The sequence below is a fragment of the Lycium ferocissimum genome, chromosome 9 (assembly GCF_029784015.1).
Source record: "Lycium ferocissimum isolate CSIRO_LF1 chromosome 9, AGI_CSIRO_Lferr_CH_V1, whole genome shotgun sequence".
Lineage (NCBI taxonomy): Eukaryota > Viridiplantae > Streptophyta > Magnoliopsida > Solanales > Solanaceae > Lycium > Lycium ferocissimum.
In genome coordinates this window covers 41182039-41194996 of record NC_081350.1, presented here as the reverse complement: position 1 = coordinate 41194996, position 12958 = coordinate 41182039, and the positions used below count along the sequence as shown (strand labels likewise).

Below are 12958 nucleotides of genomic sequence, written 5' to 3'. Positions count from 1 at the left end.
ATCAGAATTCAACTTGTCTCTACTCCATGCATGTGTGTCAAAAACGAATTGGGTCATTAGCAAGCGTGTTGAAAATGAGTTTGACCTATATTATACGCTCCGTGTATTTTCATTTATGTGTATTACTTTCTTTTTTTATCTGTTAGTTAAAAAATATTGTTTTTCCTAGTTAGCTGACATGTTTAAGACCACAAGATTTAGACGTTATTTTTTGAAATATTATACATATCTTTAAGTCAAGACTACAAATTTCATTTTCTTATTATTTTCTTAAATGAGAAAATGATATATCTTATCTTCTTACAATTTGAATAGAAGAAAATGAATTTTTTAGATCTCTTATGTGTTTTTTTCAAATCTCTTGTGTGAAAAAAATGAAAATATCTTGTAAAAGGATCATAAAACTAAAAAAAATGTGGTGGATTAAAAAATCATTTCTCCCTTCTTAAATTCGATGATCAATCAAACTAAAACACATAAAATGAAACAAAAGAATACATGCTAGGAAAATGAGTAGTTAAAACATTTACAAGTATGCTTCAACAACATCACAGATCCTTTACAATGCCTACATATATATATATTTTTTACCTTTGTGTGTGTGTGGCCATTAAATATGAGACTTGTTATGATTAAAAAGGTTCACCAAAAAGGGAAAAAAAGGGAAGAAAGATGCTCTAGGAATAAAGCACTATCAAAATCTATATATTACTGGAGTGCTCTATGGCAGAGGCAAAAGTAGCACACTGTTATATGTCGTACATGTTACATGAATATGGATTTAAGTTAATATGGAGTCGTAAGCCAGATACTAATATTTACATGCTATAAAAAATTATTTACCATTTATTTTAATTATTAAATCATCCGTCGATGATTATTGAATTGATATTTGAAGCACTGAAATGTCACAGATTTTTGACACTTAAAAATTTACTACAACGGCAGGTTGGTAATTCTCCCTTTCAAGCTTAACATGGTAATTTAGAAAATACTACAATAACTTATTATAATAGATTAAGTTTTGACCTGAGGTCGGTTTTTTTATTTTTTATTTTATTTTAAGAAAAACTGGCATTCTGAGCCGAGGGTGTATCGGAAACAATCTCTCTACCTCCCAATATAGGGTCCGGGTAAGGTCCACGCTTATTCTACCCTCCCTAGATCCCACTTGTGGGATTACGACACTAGGTATGTTGTTATTATTTTAAGAAAGGCTGGCGCTAAGAAACCCGACCATAGGAATTGGCTTTCACTTTTCTGATTTTTGACGCTAAAAAAAGCTAATCTCCGGAGGTTGGTTTAATTCTTTAAAAAAAAAAAAAAATCTTTTTGCGAAGGTCGGTTTTCCCGACTTTCTCTGAAGTTCAGTATTCTGAAGTTGGTTTTTAGCAGTTTTTTAGTAGCTAGTGAGTGTTTATGACTTAAATTTATACTTATCTAGATTCTAGAGTTATATGCAATTACATATTTACATTTGATATATATGACTTAATTGTGTAAGTACATAATGGATGAAATCCATGAATACACACGTTTATAAAAAGAATAAATGCATACGAGAAGAAGAAATAATTTATTACTATAAAAATGTGACAAATACAAATCACTGTGAAATTTCGCCCCCCTCGTCCGCTGTGGTGTTGCAGAGAAATTGATAAGGAAAGGGCATAGCCTCACCATTATCTTCTTCATCAACACATTCATCTTTAATTGCAACAAACAAACAAACATGGCTCAACACCCCTACCCCCTAGCCCTCACCCCACCATAATAAATAAATATAGAAGAATTCTTTTCAAATTTTTGTAAGTGCCAACGATTGTGCAAAAATTAAACGATTGGTTGAAGTTATATACATCGTCAGTATAAAGAATTTTATATACTACAATCAAATCTCCCTATAATAACATTGTTGGTTCCAAGATCTTTTGATTGTTATAGCAACCGATTGTTATACACATAACAACATTTGACATATAAATTAATATTTGGGTATTATAAGCAAAAAAAATGTCAAATCATAAGCTTAATCGCACTTTATATTAAGAAGAGAAATCTTTTAACGATGGAAATGCTTTCATATCATATTCTTTGTCAATAAATAGTGTATTAAAACCGGAAACAACCTCTCTACCTCCCAAGGTAAAGGTAAGGTCTGCGTATATTCTATCCTCCCCAGACCCACTTTGTGGGATTTCACTAGGTATATTGTCAGTGGCGGAGCTAGGATTTTCAATAAGAGGGGTCAAAAATATGAAGAAGTAAACATACGAAGAAGCCAAGGGGGACGTTCAACATGTACCATATATATATAAAAAATAATTTTAACCTTCAATATACACTGTAATTTTTTTCCGAGGGGGAACCCCCTTGGTTACACTTGGCTCCGCTCCTGTATATTGTTGTTGTTGTTGTTGTATTATAAATAGAGTATTACAGTATCAAAATATTTGGTCAAAATCTCTAGACCTATTATATTGATAATCGCATATATTCTATTTCCATAAAGATGATTAATATTTGATTACCAAAAAAGAAGATAGATGTTATGGAGTAGTAATTTTACAATGAGCGTACTGTTATAAAGATGGTTTGCTATAGATAAAAAGTTATTATAGAGAGGTAAATTATAACATAAAGAATTGGTTCCGAGAAAAGCTTAATTAGTTGTCATAGCGAAGTGTTGTTACAGAGAGGTATGATTGTATTAGGTCATCCAAATAATATCTGAAGGAACATGTAAATATGTATTGAATAGATAGCGTAGAATCATAAAGGACGAACTTACATGAATCTGCAGCTCGATACGCAGCAAAAGCGAAAAACCAGAACAGATTGCAGCTGAAATCGTTGCTCGGTGGCAGTTATATAACGTCACACAGAAGCACTCACTTATATCACAGACTAAACCCCAGTAAAGAGAAAGTGTAGAAAGAAATTTTGTCTCAAGTGTCTTAATAATTTTGTCTCAAGTGTCTTAATAATTTTGTCTCAAGTGTCTTAATTTAATTAAGTTGTATGTTGTATGCATACTATATAGGAGAAACTAATTATATAAGCACCATCAACAACAACAATAACATACTTAGTGAAATTTCGTAAGTGGAGTCTGAAAAGGGTAATGTATACTCAAATCTTACCCCTATCTTATGCATATAGACAGGTTGTTTCTAATAAATCCTCGTCTTAGGAAAACTAATTATAAAGTGTTTGTAGTAATTACTAGAATTACTATATTTTCAAGGGTGGACTTTTAGATTACCCCTCACGCTGAGCTCTTATATATAACAACATTTTTAAATAAACTCCTTAGAATATGAAATATGTTAAAATTATTAGTCTCAACTTTAACTCACTAAAAATATATTTTTCTTCTTGTTTGACTTACTCTATTGTGTACTACTAGCATAATACAGCCAAAACATTCTCTTACTCATCTTCCAACAAAACCCTAACCCTTGTTTGGACATTATCTGACATGTCTGAAGAGAGCCCACATTAATTTCTCAAACCGGTTTTCTATGAACCGGATATTATCTGAGATTATGAATTAGTCCTCTATATATATAGGAGTAACAGCTAGCAGTATTCTTGCAGTCACTTTTTGCTCTTCCCGATTCACCACTTATTGCCGTGGGCACTACTGAATACTGATATGAGCTAGCCTAATTATTTTTTGTATGGACAAGAAAATTACAAAAAATAACACTCTCTTTTTCATGATGAATCGTCATAATAAAGAATAGGTTGGGATTGGAAAGCTTAAACTATATGACATGGATAGTAATAATTTATATAACCGATCCAATTTATTTGAAGTTAAGAAGTTGTTGCGGTTGTCAATAAAAGCAAATTCATTCTTATTTTCATATATATTTAATATGGAATATATAATTAAGTGAATAAAAGTGTGCTATCTTTAATAGGCAAACTTTTAGATGAGATGATCATATACTTTAACGTAATATCGGAAGCGAGATAAAGATCCAAAGTTTTTAATGAGATGATCACACACTTTAACAATATTCATCTTTCCAAGCCTGTACTTATAACAAGTGTTGAAGACATTAATTAAATAAAAGTGTGCTCTTTCTAACAGCCTATAAGCTTTTAGATGAGATGATTTTATGCACTTCAACGTGGTATTAGTTCTAGTAAGAAGGTCCTCGGTTCGAGTCTCACCACACCATCTATTATCTAAAGGAATATCCACGTGTTTGGCTCGTGAAAAAAAAAAAATTAAGCCCACACATTAGGGCGTATAATTAAATAATTAAAAATGTTGCCCTTTTTAATTACTTAAATTTTTCAATAAAATAATCACACACTTCAACATTATTCATCGTCTCTATCCTACTCTCATATATATATATAGAAAAATCACTTTGGTTTTGGTACCTTTAATTTAATTAATTCCTTGTATCTAAACCCTTCTCTTCTTTAATTTTTTTTTTTTTTTAAAAAAAAAGAAAAAAAAAAAGAAGAAGAAGAAGAAAAAGAAGAACAACAAGAAGAAGGAACCTATAGGAAGGGAGCATGTGTTTTTATATACACTCATTTTAATTATTTTTGTGCACATAGCGCCTTTCGAAAACAATAGATTAGAGAGAGAATAAAGGCATTTTTTCTTATAAGAGAGACTTTCCTCTCTTATATGTTTTGAGCTCTATATATTTGCTTCTTTCTTCTTCCTCTTTTATTACACTTTCAATTCCTCCATATAAACATGTCAAGCTGCATTGATACCACTAATCCTGAGCAACTTTGCTATATCCCTTGCAACTTTTGCAATATTGTTCTTGCGGTATATATCCTATCTTTCTAGTGTTTTATATATATATATATATATATATATATATATATATATGTGCATGTCCTCTTCTATATCATTTTTGTGTTTGTGTGTGAGTGTGAAGTTGCTTTTTTTCTACAAGCTGAATAAAGCTGATATGTGATTCAGAGATTGGTTTATTTTGGTGGTATTATAAAGAAAACTCTTTAATTTCTCAATGGCTTTTTTTTGGCTTTGCTAAGTCAAGTCTCCATCCATATTTTTTTTTTTTTTCCATTCTTCATCTTTTGCAGTCAAAGAAAGTGATAAGCTTTCTGATGATTTATCTAACAAGCATTTTTAGAACTGTCTTTTCCACTCTTTAATTGGATTTAATTGTATTATATTTGTGTGTAGCTTTCTCTCTTTACTGAAAAAAATGCACTAACAGGCATGAGCTTGCAAATTAAAGTAATTTTGATCAGCATGCTATCAAAAAACAAAGGCTTTTCTTTGCTCATGGGTTCATTCATATGATTAAATTCTCAATTGTTGACCATCTTCTTGGAAGTCCAACCCCTTGAAGGAATCCAAATTTTTTTGCTTTATGGTTTCTTCAGAATTTCACTAAGCTTTGAAATATGGTAGACATAGATGTTTTGACTATTTTTTTTTTTCAAAAAAATGTTTGTTCATGTCTTAGATCTAGTAGCTTATGTTTTTTTCCCCATCGTCCTTACTATACTAGCTAGTTTATATATAGTCGAATTCAAAGAACATGAACTTCTAGCATTCCTCTTCTTGGTGCAATTGTGGGAAAAAGATGATCTCAAGATTTACACCTTCCCCCTTACACCTTGCTTGGCTTCTTCCTAATCCCTCGAGGCGGATGTACATAGTTGTGTGATTTCAACTGAACCAATGAAACTTGTTATGCTTTTTCTTATCCGCACTATCTAGTTTACAGTCGAATCTGAAGAACATGAACTTCTAGCATTCTATTTATTTGAGCAATTGTGGAAAAAGATGATCTTCTAGCACTTCTATTATTTCAGCAATTGTGAAAAAATATGACCTCAAGATTTAGATCTCCCCTTTCCATCCCCGTTGAGGGTTCCGCGAGTTCAATTGAACTCATTGTTTTCTGCAAAAATTATCTAGATACAAATCAAAAAATTAATTAAGATACATATAAATATAATAATATTACATTCATTTTTCATGCACTGATTAAATATTGGATCTGCATATGTTAAGCTCAACCCTCACTCGTGATTAGATCTTCAAGATTAAGTCTGAAATTGCTGAGCTATATATATAATCATAATACTTGGTATCCAATATTCGTATTGGGATCTGACTAAATTTGTATTCGACTACATATATAGTACATACCCAGAGCTCGAACCTGAAACCTCTGATTAAACACTACCAAAAAATAAAAATTAAAGGATAATTTGTGGAGGTTGAAAGTTCGGAGCAACTTTCAACCTCCACAAACTATCCATTTTTTTATAGTAAAAAATGAAGAAAAATTTATCACTCCACCACAACTCGTATCGATTAATTGTTATGTTTTCATTATTAATGGGGTGCTTTGATAATTGCAGGTGAGTGTTCCATGCAGCAACTTGTTTGATACAGTGACAGTTCGATGTGGACACTGCACAAATATGTGGACTGTTAATATGGCTGCTGCATTTCAGTCCTCTTCTTATCAAAGTCATCATCACCTTCATCAGGTCAAAACCAAAAACAAACATTTTATTTTTTGCAGCTCAAATTGTGGGCGTTCTGTTTTACTAGTATTAATTTATAGCTAGGGTTTCTAGCTAGGTTTTGCTTCTTTCAAGGAAATAAATATAAGATATTAATACTCTGATCTGATTGAATTATCAAACCAAATTTTTTGGTCAAATCTCTTGAGAATCTAACAGCCGCCATAACCAAAACCTATATGTGTTTGTACTCTTTTCTTAACCTTTTTTCTTACCTATATTACTCCCTCCGTTCACTTTTACTTATTCTCTATTCCCTTTATATATTTTTATTTTTACTTATCAATTTTCACATATCAAGATAAGATAAAAAAGTTTTTATTTCACCCTTAGCATTTATTACTCATTTCAAATCATTTTTCCAATTCCAATACAACTATACATCATTTAATAGGGGTGTTGTAGTAAAACACCTATCTTAATCATTATTTCTTAAATAGTGTGAAAAATCAAAACGTGATAAGTAAAAGTGAACGGAGGGAGTATAATTTAAAGCTTATGAGTTCTGAATTATTACTGAAGTTAAGGTTTTTTTTTATTATCGGGTTATTAATTAAATATGTGTATATATATACATATATAAAATGATTTTCGGATAAAAATATAAATTTTAAGTAAAAATTATTGATTTCGCTACCTAATACTTTATCTCCACCCCTACTTGAGGGGTGCTTTTTAATTGATTTGATTGTTATGGAGCATTTTTGAGGTTTTATATATGATAATAATTTCTTTTCCATTAGTTTTTTTTGTACTCTATTTTGGAAACGCTGCCCAAAAGGTCAAAAAACTAGCATGTTTGGTTCCTTAGATGCTCTCTTATAAGTCTTTAATTTTACTCCGTACTAAATTATTCAGTCACTTTAATGTTGTTATGTTACCTCTGATCTTTCTTATGAAACATCATTTCTATCTTTTTTGTAAAAGATACTTTCTTTAGTTCTATGGATGTCTCTTTTGTTCAGGAAGGTATTTAACTGGATACAAAATTTAATAAAGGATTAAAAAAAAAAAAGTCTACTAATAAGTCATAGAGATTTCTGTGAAGGTAAAATATTTGATTAAAAATATAAATAAAAAGTTCAGATCATGCAAAATAAGATAGCGGAACCTCTATGAGAGGAATACCTAGGTGTTTTTGCCATCATCTTTCTTTCTCCCCTTCTGTATAGGAATCATCTTTGCACAATTCAGCTTTGGTTTTGTTTATTAATAGACGGAAGTGCAGTTTCAGCTATAAAAAGAAGGATAGAGGAACCTCTTGCATATATATATATATATATATATATATATATATATATATATATGGTTTTGGCTGATTATCATAATTTTATTTTCAGGTAGCAAACTACACTAATTCTCCTCATGAATACAAGATAGATTTTGCTTCATCATCCAAATGCAACACTAGGATGGCAGCCCGACCATCTATCACAAACAATTCTCCTCGTGAGGAGAGGATTGTAAATCGACGTAAGTTAGTTTACTTTTCTTTACCTTTTCCCATTTTATTTACTAGAACTTTAAAGTATTTTAGCTAGTAATAATTGAGCTTAAGTTATATACACCAAAAGTGTAGAAAACTTTAGACGATTAGTATAACTTAGCGTATGATAGCATCAAAAGAAGTTAGTGGCCTGGATGAGTGGATGGTCACTCAACTTATGGTAATTGTCCGTCATAGTAACTCAATTTTGTTTTTCTTTCAAAAGTTATTCAACTTTGCCTAGTTAGCTTCTATTGTCAATTTAGCCGGAAATATAATTTTCGATACCTATTTAACGTGGAGCTGTAAATGTTTAGGAAAAATATTTTTAAGAAGAAATAAATATTTAAAATTATTTAGAACCCCCAACACACCCTAAACATGACCCAACACACCCTAAGTGAGTTGTGTCAAGAATTAGGTCGGGTTTAGGGTGGGTTCGATCCTAAATAAATTTAAATACTTATTTTAATTTTTTAAATACTTTTTCCTGAGATTCTACAGATGCCATATGATTAAATAGGTATCGGAAATTGTATTTTCAACTAAAATGATCATGGAAGCTAACTGGGAAAAGTTGAATGTCTTTTGGAAGATAAAATAGAGTTAAATGACTATGGTACCAATTACCATAAGTTGGTATCTAAAGCTTATCAAAGATACTCACTTGTAATTACTTCGTAAGTGATTTAATTTACAGCATTGAACTTGAACTCAGTTGAATTTATTTATTTTCTAAGAGTACTTTTTATGTATTTTTCAGCCCCCGAGAAGAGGCAGCGAGTACCTTCAGCATATAACCAGTTCATAAAGTAAGTCAGCTCATGTGTTTTTAATTAGTTCCAAATATCTTTTATATACATATATAAATATATGCAGAGAGGAGATTCAGAGGATCAAGGCTAATAATCCAGATATTACTCATAGGGAAGCATTTAGTACTGCTGCTAAAAATGTAAGTGGCACATCCTTATTAGATACTTTACATTCTATTAGATTTTAGTTTCCTCTCCTTTTTTTTTTTTTTTTTTTTTTTTTTTGGGCTGCCTTTTGTGATTACAAACTTACTAACTAATTAGCTATGTTTGGTTTAGTGGGCACATTTCCCTCACATTCACTTTGGGCTCACGCTGGAGGCTAACAATCAAGCCAAACTTGGTGCTGCTCATGAGGTAACTAAGAAGTCTTTGATGAGAAATACATGGCCTTTTAGAAAAATAATTCACATAATTAATGTTAATAATTGACTTTCTTAAAGGGTGTGACAAATCCTTAAAAATTACTTAAAAAGAACCGGAGGGAGTAGTAATCTTAGGGATCCCATTTCTCTCCAACAATCTAAAATGCTACCACATGTGTTGGATCCTCCAAAAAACATAGCTTTGGAGAATTTGACGCATAACCGACAATATGTTGAAAGAGTTCGAGCAAAGTAGACGTCCAACACTCTAAAGATAGAATTATGAAACTTCAATTTTTTTTATATAAGACATTCCCATGTCTGGGGTGTGATATATCAAAAGACAATTACAAGAGGTAGGCTTGGCCTTACCTCTGAATACAACATCAGAATAAAACTTTTATCTTTCACAAAAAGATCGAAGGGGAAGCTAACATAGACATTCCAACCCTCGCAAAAAAGGATTACTATAAAGCTAACTCAAAAAAAAGTTTGTTTTGTCATATTTGAGCCTTATAGAAGGCATTTGGCTTTTAAAGCTAACTCAAAAAAAAGTTTGTTTTGTCATATTTGAACCTTATAGAAGGCATTTGGCTTTTGTCCGGTTGGAATGGACCCTTAGCCCCCACAGAAATTTACTGATAGGAGACATAGAAGGACTTATTCTGACTGTTCATGGCTAGTTTAGTAAGATGGTCTGCAACCTTATTGGCTTCTCTAAAATAGTGTTCTACCTTGACTCCTTGACATTAATAAGTTACTTCAGATGTTGAACCTCGTCAATGATCCAGTTTAGCTTATATGGTTGTAGCATTTATTGTCATTGAAACTTCAAATATCAAAAGAGGCATAATAGAATTAACATAGAATATGAAGAAACCTTTGTGATTATAGATGTAACGGAAGAAAACTTCCAAAGGTGTGGGGAAAGGATTTACATAAATATGCATGGCTGATTTAAAAATGAGTTTGCCTTCGATGCACTAATGGCGTAAATCCATTTTTGTACTATTATCAAGTTAAGAGCACTTACAATCTTGATTGATATATAAAATAATTTATAATTGACATGTGACCATGCGCACATTCACATTAATGGATATATCTGCCGACGATAAAATTCATTCCCTCCGATTTAATTTATGTGTTTCAGTTTGATTGAACAGATAACTTAAAGTAAAAAAGACTTTTGACTCTTGTGGTTTTAAACTAAAGATGTATATAATGTACTAAAAAGCTTTTGAATCTTATGGTTTTAAACTAATGATATATATAATATAACAAAAAACTTTTGAATCTTGTGGTCAAACATGACATGTGAGATGTTTGGAATTAAAAACTTACTAATATAGAAAGTGACATTCTATTTTAAACAGACTAAAAAATAATTAAGTAAGACACATAAACTGGGAAGAAACAAATAAAGTAATATTCTATATATATTTCCTTTTATTAACTTGCAGTAACTTTGTCAAGGGGATTAATTTGCTTTCATTCCAATTATCTGCAGAACACAGAAAAGCATATAATGCATCGAGCTGCATTGCCAAAAATAAAGACCTTCACCTTCTGAGAGTAATTTCTACAAGTTATGTATGTTGAATTATTGAAGGCAAGTGAAAAGCTCAGTGTGTTCGATTCAGTGTAAGCATCAAATATGAGACCCTTAGTTTATAATTTATTTGTTCTATTTGTTACTTATAGATATTCTGCAATTTGGAAACCAAGTTCCCCTAATTAATGTCTACCTCAATCAGTTGTCTTTACCTAATGAGAAATTTCAAAGTCTTTAAACTACTGTTTTCTTGATTGCTCTTTAATATGAAGGAGCTAATTGATCTCCAGTTTCATATGGCAAAAACCAAGATTGTTAGAGTCTATCAGCTCCCTCAGGTTCATGATTTTTCTTATCTTTTGCTTATAAGCTGGTCAAACTAGCTTATTAGCACTTTTTAAAGAGGAAACGCTATCTATTAAAAACTCAGTTACGTCTAACATGTAAGTTAATTCACATTTGCGCTACATAAGTCCCACTAGAAAAAGAAAAAAAAACACTCTATTAAAAAGTTGTTTGTTTCTTCAACTAAAATTCGAAACTTCGACAAAGAACACAAATGCCCACTGCAGGCAAAATAATCACCGGAAGATGTCCCCTTACTTTCATCCCTCCAAAACTATGATACCATATGGTATCGTCATATCTCTTATATACCATGATGATATCACAAAAGACTTCTTTCATTTCTTCAAAAATAATCATCAGCCTATGAAACTCATATGGTATATATATATTGATAGGGTATTATAAAGGATCATGTTTATTTATTCAAAAAACACATTTTCGTAAAAAAAAAACCTCAATCATACCATCATATTATATACATATACTGAGGTTGTATCATAGAGGACTATTTCGGTCCTTCAATGAGATAGTCCTCAGTCCTCTATGATACCATCATGGTATATAAATATATATACTGAGACGGTATACTGGAGAAAGAGTTTTGTGCGAGGGGTGCGAGGGTAAATATTTTCGGCTGCACTGGATAGAAGCGAAATTAATATATGAAGGGGCGTGACCGGGTAAATATTTTGCCTTTTATGGATATTTTGTGTTGTTTTCCCAATAATTTACGTATCCCCTTTGCTTGCATTCCTTCGTAGTGCATATTTGGAAAAGTGCCTGATTCTTTTCTGTTGGTGTATTTATTGAGGGAATCATATTCTCTAAGATGAGTTGAGGGTTGGGACTTGGAGTTCCAATTTCTTTTTATGTGAAAGAATAAAATTATTAGCCAGCAAGAAACACTTTTTCCAACATGATACTAGTCCAGAGAATAAACCATGCTAGAGTCTATCACATTTTTTTTGGCAAGAAAACATTAGATATAATTAAGCTAAACAGTCCATCAACTTACTATAAAAGTTACAGACCTCGAACAATAACCATGCAGACGATCAACTAAATATAAGTACCCTTATATTTATTTGATGGATCACATGAGTCTTACATACTCGAAGTAATTGAAATACAATCGAGTTTCAAAACTCAAATTAGCTTTATATCCCCGTCTGATTAACATTTCCTCCACTGGAAAATATAAATATAATAAATATGAAACTATCTGAATTATATAATTTTACACTATTATCGTATATGATTAAATTCTTCTTAGCCCCATCTCCATAATAAAGTGGGGGGATTAAAAAAAACAAAGTTTTTTGTACTTACTTTGGTTTCAAAGTACTTTACTCAAAAGTATTTTTTGTATTTGTCAAACATTAAAACAACTCAAAAACTTTTGAAACTTACTCAAATAAAAGTTTATTTGACCTTTTAAAGAAGAAATTATGGTTTGGATTATTTTTGGGCCAAATAAAAAGGGGTCATTTGCACAACTATCCTTCAAAGGCACTGGTCTTTAATTTTTGGCCCTCAAATTGGTGGTCTTTAACTTTTGGCCCTCAAATTAGTGGTCTTTAACTTTTGACCTTCGGTTAATACCATGAGGTTTGGGATTCGAACCGAGGCTCAGTAAAAAGAAAAAAGAAAATCGCAAGGCAGAAATTTGTGGCAAAATTAGGACTATTCGGGCCAGAGTTAGGCCTCAGGCAGAATTTTGAATGCAAACTCTACCTGCCGAAATTCCTTTCTTTTTTTTTTTTTTTTAACTGAGTTGGGATTCGAATCCAGGACCTCGGGTTATTAGACGAAGGATAAAATTAAATACTACCAATTT

The 12958-nt window shown here is 31.4% G+C and overlaps 1 protein-coding gene across 1 annotated transcript; it reads left to right on the top strand.

The window, feature by feature from the left end:
• The first annotated feature begins 4649 nt into the window (after positions 1 to 4649).
• Positions 4650 to 11017, top strand: LOC132030828 (axial regulator YABBY 5-like). The gene is made up of 7 exons (XM_059420588.1): positions 4650 to 4807; positions 6385 to 6516; positions 7893 to 8025; positions 8802 to 8850; positions 8918 to 8993; positions 9133 to 9210; positions 10729 to 11017. Exons 1-7 carry the CDS (start codon positions 4730 to 4732, stop codon positions 10789 to 10791), a joined length of 609 nt encoding a protein of 202 aa, XP_059276571.1. The 5' UTR covers positions 4650 to 4729; the 3' UTR covers positions 10792 to 11017.
• The last annotated feature ends 1941 nt before the right edge of the window (positions 11018 to 12958 follow it).